Raw genomic sequence first — 18,940 nt, forward strand, 5'->3', positions numbered from 1 at the left:
CTCCCGGTCTTTTCCTCTGGCAGGGGAGCAAGGGCCACTATCGGTATCACTGGCAGAGCCACAATGTCAAGCACAGCGGCGTGGATGATATGGTCCTCCTCTCCAAGATCTCAGAAGACTCCATTGTGGAGAACCTCAAGAAGCGATACCTGGATGACTTTATTTTTGTATCCTTCCCTGGGTCTGTGGGATCGACTCTCCCGCCCGGCCAGTATTTATTCACCAGCTTTTAAACTGGAGGAGGGTCAAGGTTGGAGTCTCCTTTCCTAGCCAGCCACTTGTTCTACTTTCTTTCCAACTGGAGGGTTCTTCTCGAGGTCTTGGGACACTTCATGGCAGCTGATGCTAGAGGCCTCTCTCAGTTCAAGGGGAAGATGGGTGGAAAGAGCATGAACGCCTGGGAGAACCGGCTCCTGGCCCTGCCGCCAAACCTGTTTTGCTGCCGGCAAGGTCACCTGAGAAAGGGACTCCATTGGCCTGAAGACGTCAGGCCTCACCCCCTCATCCTGCTTGCACACACACCCTGGCAGAATCTCAGCAGCGGGGAAAGCCAATCGGCAGAATTTAGCCTTGGGCTTGAAAGAGAGAGCGGGCAGGGTTTGCCCTTCCCTTGGCGATGCCAGCAGAGAGAGAGCCGGAGCCTCAAGGCCCAAGGAAGGCTGGAGGGGAGGGCATTTATCTGAGGGTCAGAGATAGAGGGGACCTCTTCTTTAATTGGCAGAACTGAAGATAGAGCAGGACGGGGAGGCCTCCCTTGGATGTGCCCCTCCTGAAAGGCATTCTCCTGCCCCCACCCGCTCGCTGCTCCTCCCCACCCCCACAGCCGCCTGTGTCCTCCTGGGAGCTGCTCTTATCACACAAACCTGTGTGGCTTTGTTTACCTTGCTTTCTTTATAGGATAGGAAGAGCAAATAACCTTTAAAGACCCAGGGGCTTTGTTTTGCACCTTGGGAGATTGTCCTGCCTGGGGTGTGTGTGTGTGTGTGAACTGCTCAACCTTTGGGCCAAGTAGGGCACCATGTGTGGTTGGATATAACCTTGAAGAAGGAATGCAAGTGTGCGTGTATAAACACGCATCTGGCCCCGGGAGGGAGGTGGGGGAGGAGGAGACTTGCCCTCCCTTCAGCCCAAGGGGGTTGTGTGTGGGTAGACCTTGTGTCCTGACCGCTCCATCCTGAAGTTCTGAGAGTGTTGGTTTCCTGGTAGGAATCCAGCAGCAATGGAGGCTCTGGCTGGGGCTGTTTCATTCTTGGACAGGCAGGGCTCTGCCCCTCCCCCGCCTGTTTCAATTTCCCCAAAAATAGCACCCCTAAGCTCTCCCCCCACGATCTGATGTGGGTCGGCTGAGACCCAAAGCACCTGGAGGTAACTGGCCGCCTCCCCCTTGCCTTCCTCCCAGGCTGAGCTTGTCTGGTCTTTCCGGCTGCTTAGCCGCCTCATCGTTCATTCCTGGCGACTGTTTACAAAGTGGCCCTCACGGGAAAGGTAGTTGAAAGGCCTTTCAGCTGGAAGAAGGCTCGCCCTCCTCTTCACCAGGGGCTCCGGGTGCTCAGACAGCCAATTCCTGAGCTACAGCCAGATGCCCTGGGTGGATCCCTTTCTCCGATCTCTTCTGTTTTGCACCATCTGGGAATTTGGGTTTGTTTGCCTGGGTTTTCTTTTCTTAAGTATGGCATGACATCATTCTGCAGTTATTAACCCCAAACAATGGGATTTTGTTTGTAAGACTGAGGGCTAATTGTGTCCGTGTTCGCAGGGCCGGCGTGTTGAATGGCGAGGGGTAGGTGCGGTTATCCTGGGTGTAGCAAGCTGAAGCTCTGTACCGGTTCTACTCTTCAGTGGGAAAGTATTGTGGCTGACTTGGAAAGGGGGGAGGGGAGGAGCCCCCGCTGCCTTAAGTAGTTTTCTCTCTGTCCTGCAACCCCAATGCTTGGTGTCACACACGGGTGCGTCATAGATGCAAAGGAAGCGGAACAATGAGGCAGGTACACATTAACCAGGTTAATGAGCTAATGGTTGACAGAGCTAAATCCTCAGCTCAAGGCAGTCCATCCTCTGCAGGCCTGCATTGCCAGCTTGGATTCCTGGCCTGCCAGGTGAGGTAGCCGAGGGCGGAAGAGGCTGCCCTTGGCCCCAAAGGCTGGACTGTAGTGGGCTGCCTCGGTGAGATAACGGAAGAGCTGCCGTTATTGTCTGAACTCCACTGGCAAGAAATGGGGGGAGGCCACCCATAGATCGAGTCGTCCATTTGCTTTTGAAGACGGAAATCAAACAAATAAAACTTCACATCAGGTGACACCTGGACAGGTGCTCAAGCCCCCCCTAAGAGGAGGGGGTGCTTCATTTGTGCTTCTTGAAATGACACCGCCTTGACTTTTCCTAATGCAGACATACATTGGATCCGTCCTCATCTCCGTCAATCCATTCAAGCAGATGCCCTACTTTGGAGAGAGAGAAATTGAAATGTACCAGGGAGCCGTAAGTGACCTTCAGCTTTTCAAAGCTTGTTTTCATTATAAAACAGATTCACTAAAAGCTGCTCCACTTTTCCCGGGGCTCCCTGCTTTTTACTCACCGGGCCTCGTTCTCCCCGTGGCCAGGTGGGAGGGCAGGGCCGGTCTCTTTCTTCCTCCTTCCTGGGGCCTTTTCGTCAGTCTTTGGGTTTGCCCCACTGCTTCCTTCCCTTTAGGCGCAGTATGAAAATCCACCCCACATCTACGCTCTGGCAGACCACATGTATCGAAATATGATAATTGACCGAGAGAACCAGTGTGTGATCATCAGGTAAGGGACTGGCTTTCCTTTCTGCCCCTGGGCTGGGCTGGGCTGGGAGCAGAGGAAGGGGGGAGCATCATGTCTGTGGCTGTGTGTGTGTGTGTGTGTGTGTGTGTGTGTGTGTCTCCCTCCAGAGGAGCTTGGAAGCCCCCTGAGGTCCTGCCAGAGGGAGAGGCTGGGCCCACTGCCTGGGGTTCAGGTGAGGGCAAATGCTGAGCATAAGCAATCCAAGGATGGAGAATCTCTGAATGAGAAAGACAAGGGATTTGTTTAGGGAAAATTATGGAACTGAAGGGCATGGATGGCAAGACAAACGAAGAGGGCTGAAGGTCAATTGGAGAAAGGAGGAGGGATGGCTGAACTAGAGCCAGATGTTTTGCACAGTGGAGTCAAATGGACCCTGGGAAATGCTTCTAACTGCAAAGTTGCAGGAGAAGATGAAATGGCAGAACCCTAAACGTAGAGGTGAAAGCAGGTAAAGCAAAGACAGCAGCAACTGAAACCACCTGCATGAACTGCCCAGGGTCTCCATTCCATCCGGAGGGGGCAGAATGTCGCTTTGGTTTATGAAGAAAGTATATAGTTCTTTGTCAGAAAACATTCTGTTGGGCCAGCTGGGTCTCCAAATCCTGCTTCCCACCCCCTTGGGAGGTTCCCCAACCCACCCTGAGAAATTTAAGTTTGAGGGCACGTACAACTTTGCTGTAGTGGGACAACACGGGCGTTCTCTCCTCTGTATGAACATTCTGACATTCAAAGTCACCTCAAGATGGGCAGCAAATACATTTGATAAATGAATAAACCATGTTTAGATGCCCCCGGGGTCTTTTCTTGACACCCCAAGAGTCTTCGAGTACACATAGGCTGCGAAACAAGCGAATGAGTGACGACCCTTCTCATGTGATGATCTGCCGATGCAAAGGAGCTGGCAAAGGCTTCCCTGATCCCAGAAGAGGCTGCTGGAGTGGTTGCTTCGCTTGAAGAAACCACCACCGCCACCAGGAGCAGCAGCAGCAGCAGCAGCAGCAAGAATAAGGCTCCACCAAAGGGATTCACAGGTTCTAGGGCAAAGAAAGGGTTTGCCCTGAGAGAAAGGGCAGACCTGGCAGAAATCTGATGTTTTTTAGAAGTAGCTGTTGGTTGAAGGTGGGTGGTACTTTGGGGGCCCCGGTCTAAGAGGGTCCCCCTTCCAAGGCCAGGAGATCCATGCTTCTTTACAAGAGGGATGTTGCCCAGTCCAGAGCAGAAGGCACCCCTAGGGCGGAGAGCCTCTTTCCCCTGCCTCGGTAGCCAAGCCTCCATCAAGCCCGCTGGCTGCCAACGGATCTTTCTCTTGAGCCCCATATAAATTTTTGGCTGCCCAGCAACAGGGCAGTTTGGACTCAGCTGTGACTGCAAGCTCCAGCAGCCAAAACCTCTTTATTCTGGTAGCAAATGTACATTTGATTTTTCACTTAATTCAACCACGCATCAAGTTCGTGATTTATTTTAGCATATAGCCGAGCCTCACTTGCCAGGCTGATGGCCTGCATCTGTCTGGCTCAAAGAGATTGCATCCTGAAGAGCACTCGCCATATCAAGATTTGGATCCTAATCATAGTTTCCCAGGGCAACAGGCCTCCTTGATCTTGGTGGGATTAACTTCTGAGAAAATACATAGCAGATTTTCCTTTCAATTCAATTTTCAATTTCAATTTAATTCGATTTATATGCCGCCCCTCTCCGAAGACTAAAATTACCAGTTTAAGTGAATCATGCCAAGTATATCGATCTCTTTATTTTTTATTATTTTATTTTTCAAAAAAGGAAGCGGCAGCAAGATTTAAAATACATTTGATCTTAGTGCCTGCAAAAATTCTTTGACTGCATTCACAGATGCTAAGCAAGGTTTTTAAGCCATGGTTTGTTGGAGAAGCCATCATTCTTGACCCAAACTGCTAAGCTGCAGTAGGTATGTGCACAGTCATCACACTAAGCCAAAACCTTTGAGTCACATTGTTTTTTTTTCCTGATGACTTTTTTCTCTTTGTGTTGACTTTCAGAACTCTCCAATAGGCACTGCAGTATTTTTGTAACTGTAGATGGGAACAGCTAATAGCTACCAAAATAGAGTTCCCATAATGTTTCTTTCCCAGTGGTTTTAGTCGCACATCCTAGCTTTATTTTTGAAAGGCTTTTGCAGACCAGGTCTGGTGGGGCAGCCCCAAGAGGGACAGAATTAGAAAAGACAATGCATCTGCTTGCTACTTATTGGAAAAGCAATAGAAGGCAATTGCCCTACAAGGAACCTTTGGCTGGAATGGCCACCGTTGCCAGGAGGACTTTGTGGACACTCCAGGAGGATTTGGGAGGAGTCAAACTGCCTTGGAACAGCTTCTTGTGGCTCATAAATATTGCATTCTTGTCCTCCTGAGTTTTGTACTTAGCAAATTCACCGGGATCCTGGTAGATAAAACCATGCAAATTTGCAGAAGAACCGAATCTCAAGCACCCAAGAGGACAGCTGCCCAGGATGGCCCTAACCCTTGGTCTGGCAGGAGGAGCCTTTCAGCCTTACACCCCACCCCTGCAGTCAGGGACGAGGGAGCCTCTGATGCTGGTGCCTAGAGCGCAGCACTTGCCATACCCAGAGTTGCCTGGCAATGCAACATGGTACCCTCAGCTTTAACCCTGGCTCCCAATGGATGGAGGGAAAATGAAGGATTGGCCATTCTTCAGGGGTTCAGGCAAAATGACCAGTGGGAAGGGGGTTCTGATCTCCTGGCTCAGGGCAGGTGGAACTGCAGGAGGTTAAGGCTTTGGGGACATAAATGGTTGTTCTTGAGGACTCTGCTTGGAACGGTTGCAACGAGGGCTAACCCTAACTCTAACTCTAACCCTAACCCTAATTTTTCCCAGTGGCGAAAGTGGTGCTGGGAAGACTGTGGGAGCCAAGTACATCATGAGCTACATCTCCAAGATATCCGGAGGCGGCCCCAAAGTGCAGGTGAGAGGAGGAGCAGGGAGACTTTTGGACAAGCCAGGTGGCTGCTTTCCTTGGGTCTCGGCTCCCTGTAATTTATTGGCACTGCAAGAGTCTCGCTGGTTATGTCTTTTTCCCGCGTTGCCATGGAAGATCACAGCCCGCCTCCGTTTGGATCCATAACCAGCCAAGGAGGGAGCAACTGTTGTTTTTGGAATGGGCTTAATCGCCCTCTATAAATAAGCTGCTCAGTTATTTCTAGGAAGGGGAAGAGACCCATTTTTTCCCTGTGAGTCAGATTTAGGCAGCAATGTGGCCAGGAAACAGGTAGAGGCAGGGGATGGAGCCTTCCTGACTGCAAAGGAGATAATTGGTCATTGATTTCAGTACTGGTGTAATTAATGGCAACCTTGTTAACATCTGTGATTTAAGACGGAAAGGGTGTCAATGCAAGGAGTGCTAAACGGGTCTTTTGGTATCTCATGTTGAGGGTGGGCACCCCTTGGGTAGAAAAGCCCCGATTTCCTGAGGCAGAGGGTTAGAGCTGTAGGGTGCAGAAAGAGGTCAGTTGCTCACTGGCCATTGCTTCAGTCTGCTTGGGTCAAGGCGGGTGGCCTGGTGCCTCCTCTCCTCTGTAACTGTTGGGGAGGGGAGATTCCTGCCTAAGAACCACCTGGATGATCCAGCAAAAGGAGGAGGGGGAGGGGGCAAGGAGGAGGACTTTCATCCAAAGCCTGACTTCCGCTTTCTGGCTTTCAGCATGTGAAGGATATCATTCTGCAGTCCAACCCTCTTCTGGAGGCCTTTGGGAATGCCAAGACAGTTCGCAACAACAACTCCAGCAGATTTGTGAGTCATGCCGTGTGGTCCTTTGCCAGAGCAGCACCAGATGGTTTGGGGCCATCGTTTCTTCTGCCCGCTTCCTTTCTGCCCCCCGGGGGTGAAGGATGTGGGGGGATATAAGGGGAGAGCCAGGCATACACTGTGACCCCCCCATTTGAACCCCCAGAGAGGAAGGGGAGCTCTCTGGCTCTCCACTCCTGTGGCCACGCCACTCGAGAGGCCTCCTTCAGTCACTGACATCCTCCCTTTGTTGCAGGGGAAATACTTTGAAATCCAGTTTAGTCCAGGTGGGGAGCCAGACGGAGGCAAGATCTCCAACTTCCTGCTGGAGAAATCCCGAGTGGTCATGAGGAATCCCGGGGAGAGGAGCTTCCACATTTTTTACCAGGTCAGCAGTTGCCTGGGAATGGGAGGTTGAAGAAGAGGCCCCCGGACCGTTGGGCAAGTTGGGCTGCTCTTGCTCCTCTGGGAGGGCCAGCTGGAGTTTTTTAGGCCTTTTGGATTACCTCCCCCATAATCCCCCAGCCGGCAAGTACCCCATTCGCAGTCCTGATGTAACTATGGCCGTCCCTGGAGCTCTTCTGCTGGGCTCCTCAGGCGAGCTGCATAGGACCTTCTGATCCAAGACTGAGCCTTTCTCCCGGGGGCCCAATATTGGTGGGGATTCCCTGCCCAAAGGCTGCCATACGCTCTCAGGGGTAGTTTTCATCGGACAAAGAAATGGCCATTTTCCTTTGAAGCCCTAGTAAGGATGAAAGCAGTGCTCCCCCCATCCCCACCTCAATAGGTGAACCCAAATTCTCTACCTCTCCCAAACACAACACAAAGTGGGCTAACTTACCTTGGGGGGGGGTGTTATCCTGCAGCTGATTGAAGGCGCTTCCAATGAGCAAAAGACAAGCCTGGGCATCACCAACATGGACTACTATCACTACTTGAGCCTCTCAGGATCCTACCAAGTGGAAGACATCAGTGACAAATCTGATTTCCAGGAAACTCTGGTAAGTTTCCTTCCCTCCCCACATCCCATTTGATAAGAACTGCTTCTGTGCGAAAAGGGTCCTGATTGCAGCTGCCTGGGAACAAAGACAAGGTTAACTCTATCTAACGGCTTTTGCTAAAGAGATCCGAGAGGGACTCCTTTCCACTTCCATCCGTGTCCTCACCTGCCCTCCTGGTCTGACCCCAGGTGTAGTTTTGAGACTGGCCAAGCAGCTCCAAGGACCAGAAGGGGGTGGGGGGCAGCAATGGCCCGTGGGGATCCCTTACGATGAGGGCACCTGAGAAGCCTCTGGCTGGAGGAGGGCTTGAAATGCCAAACCGTCCATTAACCATTCTGGACAAAAGGCCTGGGGCTTTAGGAAGCTCTTCTTGACCCCTGCCTATCATCCCCGGCTTTCATCTCCTGGTTCTCCCTTGCCTGTCCCTGCGCATGGTCAACGCTTCTGGATTCTAGGCTGACCTTTGTGGGTTTGTTGCATCTCCACGGTTCCTGTTTTTCCTCCTTGATTTTCTGCTCTGTTCCTTGAACTGAGAAGTCAGACAAAATGAAGAATAATATCCTCAGTCTCAAGTCAAATTTTAATACGAGCAAGCAAGCAAATAAATAAATATATACATACTTAAAGAGCATATTTAGCCATTTAGGAAGATTTTTAAGCAGATTATCGTTCTCTTCTGCTGTTGCTTAAATACCTCCTCTGCCTTGCAGTGTTACATGGCGAGAAACAGCTGCAGAGCATAAACACTGAAAAGTTGTTTTTGCTTTACTGTTCCAGAGATTTATACCTTCTGCTTTTTGCTTATTGTGCTTTTAAACTATTTTTTTTTAAATGCCTGGAAAACCACAAGTTCAATTAGCTTCTTGTGGCAAGAGGAGGCCACCTGCACCAACCGTGTCTTGACCTGGAAGAGCCAGGCCTTCTTGTGGGCTCCCTCACTGAATGTTCTGCTTTCATTTAAAGTGAAATAAATCAGCGTTTCCTTTTTACCCTTTGAGAGGGAGAAAAGCACAAGCCTGTCTTAGGACTATGACAAGGAAGCTGTTCCCAACGCTCTAAAAATAATACCAAAATATTTACTGCTGCTAGCTGATCCAAACCGATGGAGTTCTTCAGAGGGGCTTTTAACCCTCTTTCTCCCACTCTCAACCTTTGCAGCACGCCATGAAGGTCATCGGCATCTCTGCCCAGGAGCAGGCGCTGGTCATCCAGATTGTGGCCGGAGTGCTCCACCTCGGCAACCTCAGCTTCAAAGAGGTCGGCAACTATGCCGCAGTGGAGAGTGAAGAGTGTAGGTGGCCCCTCCTGGGCTGGGCTGGAGCAGGGGTGGGTGGGTGCGGGATGGGGTCAGAGGGCCATCCTCTGGAAGAGCCACGTCCTGGCAGACAAGAGACCCAGGGGCAATGGGCCTTCTCCAGAAGGTGTCCAGAACTGAAGACTGATCTGGGGGGAGGGGGCAAAACATGGAATGTTTTCCCAGGCAATCTGCATAATGGCCAAAGACCCCCTGCCCTGGGTGGGAGTAGGGTCTAAACAAAAGAAGACCCCCCCTCCTCTTCCTCCTTTGCTGCCTCACTGTGGTTTTTCTTTGACACCCCGCAGTTTTGGCCTTCCCAGCATTCCTCCTGGGAATTGACCAGGGCCGGCTTAAGGAGAAACTGACCAGCAGGCAGATGGACAGCAAGTGGGGTGGCCAATCAGAATCCATCCACGTGACCCTCAACGTAGAGCAAGCGTGTTACACCAGGGACGCCTTGGCCAAAGCGCTTCATGCTAGGGTCTTCGACTACTTGGTGGACGTAAGAGATGCTTCAACACTCCAAGGGAGGGGAGGGAGGGGTCCCTCGTGAGGCATTTATGTAGGCATTTATTGCAGACTTTGCACTCTGCCATCCTCAAATATATTCCCTCAGTTTACACAGAGTTGCAAGCCATAAAGGCATAAGACCTTTATCCACTGATCTACAAGGAGAGAATCTTTCTCCTTTCACCTCTCAGCAACAGCATTTCCTGGAAGAGGTTTCAGAAGAAGGATCTGCGAAAGGCAGCAATTTGTGAGGGCTATTTTCAAGCCTTCTGCTGCTCCGTCTCGTTTTGCAGATGAGATTCAAGGCTTTGGTGCCCATTGGGAGGGAGCTGTCCTTGCAGGAGGGGTAGTATCAGGAGCCCCCAGTGGCTGGTGGTGGGGCAGAAGAACTGGCATCGGTTTCCTTGGGCAAGAGCAGAGAGGGAATGCTCGCAGGGCTTCAAGTGGCATTTAGTAACCTTTTTCAAGCAGCCTTTTTACTCAGGTTTAATTCACCTTTGATTTCAAAGTTACATTCTTGTTTTCATGGGAATATGTTTTTCCCCATTTTGTTTTAACAGTCCATCAACAAGGCGATGGAAAAAGATAATCAGGAGTATAATATTGGTGTCCTGGACATCTACGGCTTTGAAATATTTCAGGTAAAGGCCTACAGATCGATCAGGACGCTCTGCAGCAGCAAAACTGCCAGTCCTTTTGCGGGAAGAAAGACAATCGGCTGTTTTGGAGCAATCCCTCGATCTGTTCAGGGGGCCGAAACCAGAAACTGAAGCCCTCGGCCTCAGCACGGTAGTGGCCAGCTGGCTTGAAGCAGAAGGCGATGTTTTTGCTGTGTGGCCGGTGCTGTTTGCTGACCCAGGGAAGATGGCCTTTCTGGTTTGCCCATCTGAGGGTTGGGTCCTTCCCTGGCCAGGAGCAGAAGTCAGGGCATCGTGGCCGGGAAGTCTGTATTTTCGGCCTGCAAATATTCTCCTCAGGCTGCTCACCAAGGAGTGACGGCCACAAACATGGCTGTTATTTCTTAGCAAACATACCCAGGATGAAAATGCTGGTCACACTGGACTAGCTGGAAGTGAGGTCAGGCTGCTGGAATGAGTTTTATTTATGTTTCAGGACTACTTTATTAGTCTTCCCTTTTTGCAATAAAAACATTTGTGGGAGAGAGCTAGGTTAAATTTTGCAGTAGGATGAGGTCAGCCCAAATGCATAGCTTCCTATAAATGGAAACCTCAATTAATTCAAACAACAGATTTAATGTAAGTTGGGCCAGAATTCAGGGCCTAAATCAGAAAGGGGCCATGAAGCGCTCTAGCAAAAACAAAAGAGAAGATCAGGGGAGTTTTGGGCAGAGAACCAAAAACAGCTGTTCTAAAGGGAATTCAAGTCTTGGAAGCTATTTTGGAGAACTGAGGCCACCGATTTCCATGAAAAGGCCGATAGCAGACACTCAAATCAGCTCAAATATTACGCTGAAAAAGAGAGGTTAATGTGGCAAACTGGGAGGGGTATGGGGAGCCTGACATTAATCTTTCCACGGTTTGTTTTTGATTTCAGAAAAATGGTTTTGAGCAGTTCTGCATCAATTTTGTCAACGAAAAACTGCAGCAGATTTTTATCGAGCTCACCCTGAAGGCAGAGCAGGTAAACCTGAAGGTTGGCAGAGAAATCCCGGGAACAAACAAAGAGCAGGTCCTTTTCTCCCTCTCCCCCCCCCCCTCTCCGGATGGGAAGCTTGTCAGCTGATGCTTGTTTTGAAAATGCCTTGCAAAGCAAGAGGGAGAGAGAACGGCTGCGGTTCAGCCCGCCCAGCCTGGGAGTAAACACCAGGGCCTGCTCGGCTGCGGGAATATTTTCCCTCTGATCCAGTGACCTAAGAGGGGCCCCCGTGAGCCAGAACAATCATCGCATCAGATGACTTCCCCATAGAGACTGACTCGCCACCCCATGTGGGAAAACTGGCTGGCTCCAAAATTAAAACGAGGGCACTTCTGTTTTCTCCATTTCCTGCTTGCCTCTTTCAAAGAGAAGGAAGGGCTGCTTTCATTTTCCTTTGCTACCTGCCATTTTGAACAGCATGGACATTTGCTTTTTTTGCTCCCTAAAATCCTGGTGGGAACAACATACGTTCTTTCAAACCGGTTTGGTGGGTCTCCTCCCTTGAGTTGTGCTGTTTCCGAGGAGGGGGTGGCTTGGAACTCTTCCCCCCCACCCCCGGGGGGGGGAGAAGTAATCAAAGGGAGCCGAGGAAGACTTCTGTGCAATGGGAAAACGATTCCCACACAGATCTTTAGTTGTGGGTCACCTGGACGTCGCCTGTTAAAACTGTCTGTCCAGCATCAGAGGTGACTCCTAGAGCCACTCCCTGGGAAAAGAGGAAGAGTGCCCTTTGCCATAGGTAGCCTTGGCCTTCAGCTGAGTAGTTCCATCCAGATCCGAGATGGATGCAAAGTTCAGATCTAGTCCCACAAGAGTTGGACAAGATCCTAGGAGGTACCTTTCTCCTTTCAAGCCAACAGATCCCAAGTGCCTTCAAACCAAGTGATTCGTCATGGGTACTGAAGCCCAAGGGACATAATGAATCTTGGCCTCTGTCCACTTCTGACTCCTGGCCTCTCCCTCTCCTCACTCAGCAGAGGGATTAGCCCTGGCCACACCTGGCAAGTCAGAATAGTTCTTACCGCCTCACTGAGCAAGTCCACAAACCATTTCTTGTGGCTGTCTTGCCAAGAATGTTTGCCCTGCACAGGTAGGCCCTTAATGCAGCAGGCCAGCTGATCTTTTGGCCCCGGGCTGTGGAGCTGCTCTGGAGAGGAGGGGATTTAGGCAGGTCTGCCACGGGACACAAACTGGGCTGCCATTAATCACTGAACAGAGGCATCTTCCTTTGGACTTTGGCCTGGGGCAGAGGGATCCTCTTTGGGACAGAGATGTTCCCTGCTTCCCACAGACTGCCCATTGCATTGACCTTGCCAAGTTTATGAGTCGAGCAGGGTTAGCACGGGGACCCCTGCAGTTCCTTTGGGAGCTTCTCTGAGCCTTCATTTCTGTATGGCAGGAGGAATACGTTCAGGAAGGAATACGTTGGACTCCCATAGATTACTTCAACAACAAAGTAGTTTGTGACCTCATAGAGAACAAAGTGGTAAGTCTGGGAGGGTCTCCATGGCCCCAGATTCATCCCTCTCATCTCACCCCTCCTTGATACCGTTAACTGCTGTGCCAGGAGCGGAATTCAGGAAAGGCTGCAGTCCTTTCCATGGTGATCCAGAACTCTCTAAACCAACTCACCCAACACCCTTCAATCCAAAATGGAGGCCAAGCATCTATCCTACGTTTCACTTCCTGTTCCTGTCATTCCCCCCAGAATCCACCTGGCATCATGAGCATCCTGGACGACGTCTGTGCCACGATGCACGCGGTGGGTGAAGGAGCAGACCAAACTTTGCTGCAGAAGCTGCAGATGCAGATTGGGACTCACGAGCATTTCAACAGCTGGAATCAGGGCTTCATCATTCACCACTATGCGGGAAAGGTACCTTCCCAAGTGGGGCATTCGGGGAGGGCCTGTTGGGAATTTTCTTCAATTTATCTGGAAGGTCCCAGGAAAGGTACTTTATGCTGTGATTTCCCCCAAGTTCCAGCTTCGACAAAATTCTATCCCGGGAGCCGGCACGGCCATGCTTGGTGAAGGACTTCTCCCTTGCCATGTGTCCTCCTGGCCAAGAAACTGAAAGTGCCTCACCTCGCCTGCCTTTCTCCCATCAGGTTTCTTACGACATGGACGGATTCTGTGAGAGGAACCGAGACGTTCTCTTCATGGACTTGATTGAGCTCATGCAAAGCAGCGAATTGTACGTAAGGCAGATTTCCCCAGGCTGCATGTGCACCTAAGATCTTTCTGGGGCTTTTGTGGGAGACTCAAAATGCAGCGATAGGAGATCAGTGGGGATTCTCCCAAGACTGGAAAGAACGTCACAGCCATGCCAGCAAAGCTCTTATTCCAAACACAGAAAGTTCCCTACTTCCCTTTCAGAAAGACTTGCAGAAGAGTTGTTAAGCTAATGGGCTCGTGGGTGGCTGGCTCAAGGGGTGGGCGGGGAGGGAGATCTCAATCCTGCTCCAGGAGGATGAGAGAGAGACTTGGCATCCTTTTGGCTTCTTAAGAAGAAGAATCCCTGGCGGAAGGGCCCCCTTTGCAGCTCACCCATTGGCTCATTGCAGCAGAGACGGCGGATCTTTGGGGGCCAAGGGAGGGCCAGTCACAAGGTTGGGGAGGGGGCCAGGGCTGGAGAGGCTGCGATCTGAACTCCCACTTGCCTAAGGTGGCTCTCAGAGTTACTTCAGGGCTTGTTCTACCATTTCACTCTGCTTCCTGCTTAAAAATGGAAGAAAGCTGCACCCCTATTTCTAGCCAGGGGGTCAGCAGAGGCTCTGGGGCTGCCAGTTGCACACGGCAGAGAACTAAATCCAGCCGCCTCTGCCCTGGTCTCCTGGCTGCTGCCTTGTGCCATGGGCTGATCTCTTCCTCCTCCTCCTCCTCTTAGACCTTTTATAAAGGCTCTGTTTCCAGAGAATCCCCAAGCCGAAAAGAAAGGCCGACCCACCACTGCCGGCAGCAAAATCAAGGTGGGTGCTTTGGGGCAGCAGCAGCAGAGGCAGAGATCTTGGGGCTTTAGCACCCGAAGGGGACATGGCTGCTGGTCGCTCCAGGAATAGCTAAACGTTGAGTTGTGAAAACAACTTTACAAACAAGGGCCCTGCAGAAATGTAATGTGAAAACAAGATTCGCCCAACTAGGCAACTGAAAGAGCCCCTGGCAGCTGTCCACCCCACTCATGCACCACGACTGCGTGGCTGCATCTTCCTCAGTCCCTTCCCTTTGGTCTTCCTGCAAAGGACAATGACAACACAGCTCTCGGCAAGTGTGTGTAGTGTGTACAGACTTGGTACGATCTGTCCTCTCGCCCACCCGTGTGGTGAGGTGGCGGCCCTTCCCTCTTGTGTGGTCCCTCTGCTTCTGGTTGGGCCACTCTGCGCAGCCCAGGATCTCCCACCAGAGGAAGAGCAGAGGAGCCCCCGGCCTAGAAGCAAATGGAGCGGTCCTCACCAGCAAAGCTTTCGGGGCTGGCCAAGCGCAGAGGTGGGATTCCTCAGGGCGGGTGGCTCTGCTCAAAGGAGCAGAGGGAATGACGCTGTTGTTGACCAGAGCAAAGAGCCTTTTCTCCCTTCCGCAGAAACAGGCCAACGACCTGGTGGGCACCCTGATGAAATGCACCCCCCATTACATCCGCTGCATCAAGCCCAACGAAACCAAAAAGCCTCACGACTGGGAGGAGAGCAGGTGAGTCCCAAGAGGCCGAGATGAGAGGAAGCCAGTGCACGCTATGGCTCCCACATCAGAGTTATTTGCCCAGTTGCGGTTGTCACAATAATTTGGATTTTAAAAATCCCACTACCTGCTCTTTTTGCTGTGATAACACACTTCCTGCATTTTTGAAGTAATTATTCTCACCGTTCCTTTAAAGGGATGGTTGTAAAAAGAGCTGATTGGTTCAAAATAGTTTACGGTTTGCTCCCTGCTGAAATTGGAAAGCTGCTGGGCAGAAGGACGGAGGCACAAGCAGTAGGATGCTCTCCCTTTCTTAAGGGTTTTGTGTCAAAATAGCAGAGCCAGAGAAAAGGCCGTTTTCCAAACGTCTCTCAGGCAGCCCTTCCTTCCAGGGCAGCCAGTCAGCCCTCGAAAGGGTCATGTTCCCCTCTTTCGGTCAGTTTCTGGCTGCTTGCCCCCCTCCTTGCAGGCCGGAGAGCAGCGACGGGCCTCTTTCTGTGTGTGGGGTTCCATCCCGAACCTTTTTCCTGCAGGGTGAAGCACCAGGTGGAGTACCTCGGCCTCAGGGAAAACATCCGAGTTCGCCGAGCAGGTTACGCCTACAGACGCGCCTTCCAAAAATTTCTGCAGAGGTACCCCTTTCTCCACGTGGCTGTGTTAAAACGGGAGGGAAGGACAGCCAAAGGTCCCCAGAGTTTCCCTCTTCTGTGGAACATAACCTGCAGGGGTTGCGGCCCTGGCCACCCCAGAACTAGCCCTGGTTGCTGCTGTCCACACTTCTCACTGCCCTTCTATTGTTGTCCTGTCTGGGTAATTATTATTATTATTCATATTTCTATGCCGCTCACTCTCCGAGGACTCTGGGCGGCTTACACCAAAGACAGTATACCAAATAGCATATTGCCCTCAACAATCTGGGTCCTCATTTTACCCACCTCGGAAGGATGGAAGGCTGAGTCAACCTTGAGCCAGTGAGATTTGATCTGCTGAACTAGCAGTCAGCTGAAGTAGCTTCAGTGCTGCACCCTAACCACTGCACTCTAACCACTGCACTCTAACCACTGCGCCACCTCAGCTCTTGCTCTTGGTAAGCAGGAAAGCAGCAGCCTCTTCAAGGGGAACCTTTCAGTCATTTTTTTGGGGGTGGGGGGAATGACTGGCAGGCCAAAGAGGAGCCCGTAGCCAGGATGGTGCTTGGCTCAGAGGGCTTGCCCTCCCTCCTGTCAGCCTCTTTTTCTTCTTGGCTGCTTTGACAAGGGACCCCCATGCCCAGCCCTTGATTACCAATCTGGGCAGGCAAGGAGATTCTGTCCCTGAAGCCAGTGAGTCAGCTTCTCCCCCCCTCTGGCTGGTGGTGACAGATAATTCCTACATAAAAGTCCACCTGAAGTTTTGAACTAAGCAGTTATGACTGTCATAACTGCTTAATTCAAAAAGTTTAAGCGCCTTATTGCTTCAGTGAAGATTAGGAAGAGGCAGCCTGTGCCTGAGAGCGAGCCCTGGCCAAAGTCTCCAGGAGGTCCCTATTGCCTCCTAAAAGCCCAGCTTGTGGGGGCCTTGGAGAAACTGCAAAATACCTGGATTCCAACTATTGGTCCATCCTCCCATACGCAGCTCTGCCCCCATCAGGCCTTCTGGCCCAGTGAAAAGGGCAGGTCCCCCTTTTCAGGAAATAAGCCTGAGAGCCAGTCCCAGGGCCTCCCCTCCACCCTGGCTTGCGACCAACTGAGCATGGTGTGTCTCTCCTTGAAGGTATGCCATCCTGACCCCCGAGACCTGGCCTCTCTGGAAGGGGGATGAAAGGCAGGGAGTTCTGCACCTTCTCCGGTCTGTCAACATGGATCCTGACCAATACCAGCTTGGCAGAACGAAGATCTTCATCAAAGCACCAGAGTCCGTGAGTACCAGGGAGAAGCTACCCCTCTCTGACCCTGGAGACTTCTGAGAAACACCTCCCCCCCTCAGAAAATGTAGTCCAGCACCGAGAACCCTCTGCTGTGCCCCCCTTGTACCATTTAACGATGAACTGTGGTACAGATGTGCCCGGGGCACTCTGCACCAGGTCCCACTGGCCCTGCCTTACAATAGCCAGCTCCCCCTTTCCCCCCCTTGCTTCCCTGATGTGCCTGATGGGAACAGGATCCCCGTGGGCCAAAACGTTTGACTTGGGGGTCAGCCTCTGGCTCTCCAACAGGAGAGTCCGGCTGTTTCAGAGACAATTCCCAATTTCCCGTAGAAAGTTGATGATAAGACCGCAAAGACTGTAGAGTTACTGGTCATGTTCACATAACACAACAAGGTTGTGATGATTTGGGCTTGGAATGTTGTATGAATGCAGCCAACAGTGGCTTTCTTAACATATGGCGTGAATCCGCTATGTCTCTTCAATGGGCTGAGAGAATCTGATTTGAGAAGAAAGAGCAATGGAAACCAAGCATTTCTCTTCCTTCCTTCCTTCCAGCTTTTCTTCCTGCAACAAGCATTTTTCTTTTGGTCTTCCTGCCTCTGGACACAGGAAGTGTGTCTGAGGTGAACCTTAGTTACAGCAGAGGGAGAGGATGGGCAGTTAGTGCAACTGCAGGGAGTGAATCATGTCAATCACCTGGCTGGGGGAGCAGGATGTTCTGGCAGCCGCCCAACAGGGGAAGCCCTGAAAGAGGAGGAAGAGGAGGAGGAGGCGGCCAGTGTTTGGAAAGAAGAAAGCCGCCACAGCCTGGGGAAACATGGCTTGGTCATCTCCATGTGATGGGTCACTGAAGAGCTCTGGATGGCCATCCTCCATGGGGCACGTCCAAATGTGTCAGACCACAATTTCCATAACTTAGTCAGCTGGGAAAGGTGACAGTGTGCCAATCAGGCTACCGTTGCAGTGTGAGATGGATGGGTCCCACCCTGAGACAGCTTTTGTGCAAGAGTTGCTCTGATTCCATGGGTCAGGCTGTTCCTTCTTATTTGGTGCTTCTGGATGGAAGCTTTGAATTTTTGTGGAGACATAAAAATCCAGGAGGCCCAAGACTGAGAAATCTGTTCAGAAACGGTCTCTGCAATTCACTAGTATGCACCTGCAGGACTCTCCAGGTTGGTTCTAGGAAATCTCCCTGGCGGCAGGGGATGAGATGGGCCCCTCAGCGCCAACACTCGGCATGCCAGAACTTCAGCAGCGCCATGCAAAACAGATATTGGACGACCATTTGTCTGAAGTGGTGTAGGGTTTCCTGCCTAAGCAGGGGGTTGGACTAGAAGACCTCCAAGGTCCCTTCTAACTCTGTTATTCTTGCTTGGCTGGAGGCAGGGCGACTCCCTGGCTTGGCTTTCCATTTCCCAAAATAGCTTCCTCTTATCCACAAAGTATGAATATGCTTTCCCTTAAAGTAGATAAATCTCAGTTTATCTAAGGACTTCCTGAATTGCTCCATATTTTCTAAATTTGGCAGAATATCCTGAGTCTGTTCTCCAATAGTTAGGTTTGAAACCAAAGAGGACAAACAAAACTCCCGCAGACTTTCTTCCTCAGAGGAGGAGGAGGAGATGATTCCCGGAGGCTCTTCTCTGCAGATCTCCAGAAAGTGTCCGGGCGGCTTTGCTGGAGGGAGGACCTGGGGATCAAGCCTATCCACCCTTCTGAATGTTGCCAAGATCCCCTACAAGGGATCCCTGCTCTGCCCCTCATCCAATGGGGGGGGGGAGGAGAGGAGCCTGTGACCCTGTCACTGACCTTCCTTCTTTGGAAGCCCCAGGACAAACTGCTGGGCCGGCAACGGCTTCTCTTTCTCTTGCAGTTATTTCTGCTGGAGGAAATGAGGGAGCGAAAGTACGATGGCTACGCGAGGGCCATCCAGAAGGCCTGGAGGAAACACATTGCCAGGAAGAAATACGTACAAATGAGAGAAGAAGGTATTTGGGATTATTCTTTCTACATAATAAGGCTGGCGATGAGGCATCTTCCGTTCTTCAAGAAGCAAGAGAATGGCTGTGCCACCCTGCCCGTCCCTCTCGATCGCCATCGTCTTTAGCTCCTCTCTGCAGAAGGGCAGCTGTGGCTCCAAACGATCGGTTGAGTTGCAGCCTATTGGAGCCTGACTGCCCCTTTACCCCTTCAGCTGGCTTTCAATGCACTGGGCTGCTTTCCTTTGGGGGGTGGGGGCGTATTGCTTGCTGACCGTTTGTATGCTGCCCAGAGTCACTTTGTTTGAGTTGGGGGGGCCATAGAAATGAATCAATCA

The 18,940-nt window shown here is 51.4% G+C and overlaps 1 protein-coding gene across 1 annotated transcript in view; it reads left to right on the top strand.

Annotated features, from left to right (window-relative positions):
* The window catches only part of MYO1E (myosin IE), a 25,689-nt gene continuing 6,749 nt past the window's right edge, over window positions 1–18,940 (top strand). The window contains exons 1-19 of the mRNA XM_070953945.1: window positions 1–167; window positions 2,389–2,478; window positions 2,690–2,784; window positions 5,674–5,761; window positions 6,497–6,586; window positions 6,837–6,968; window positions 7,447–7,581; window positions 8,740–8,872; window positions 9,184–9,380; window positions 9,949–10,029; window positions 10,943–11,029; window positions 12,444–12,530; window positions 12,753–12,920; window positions 13,154–13,239; window positions 13,933–14,014; window positions 14,623–14,729; window positions 15,251–15,349; window positions 16,470–16,614; window positions 18,497–18,611. Of these exons, the coding sequence (XP_070810046.1) occupies window positions 90–167; window positions 2,389–2,478; window positions 2,690–2,784; window positions 5,674–5,761; window positions 6,497–6,586; window positions 6,837–6,968; window positions 7,447–7,581; window positions 8,740–8,872; window positions 9,184–9,380; window positions 9,949–10,029; window positions 10,943–11,029; window positions 12,444–12,530; window positions 12,753–12,920; window positions 13,154–13,239; window positions 13,933–14,014; window positions 14,623–14,729; window positions 15,251–15,349; window positions 16,470–16,614; window positions 18,497–18,611 (2,095 nt within the window). The 5' untranslated portion in view covers window positions 1–89. The remainder of the gene's footprint in view (window positions 168–2,388; window positions 2,479–2,689; window positions 2,785–5,673; window positions 5,762–6,496; window positions 6,587–6,836; window positions 6,969–7,446; window positions 7,582–8,739; window positions 8,873–9,183; window positions 9,381–9,948; window positions 10,030–10,942; window positions 11,030–12,443; window positions 12,531–12,752; window positions 12,921–13,153; window positions 13,240–13,932; window positions 14,015–14,622; window positions 14,730–15,250; window positions 15,350–16,469; window positions 16,615–18,496; window positions 18,612–18,940) is intronic.

This window comes from Pituophis catenifer, unplaced genomic scaffold (genome assembly GCF_029215685.1).
Source record: "Pituophis catenifer annectens isolate HBS135680 unplaced genomic scaffold, rPitCat1.0.hap2 SCAF_14, whole genome shotgun sequence".
Classification (NCBI taxonomy): Eukaryota; Metazoa; Chordata; class Lepidosauria; order Squamata; family Colubridae; genus Pituophis; species Pituophis catenifer.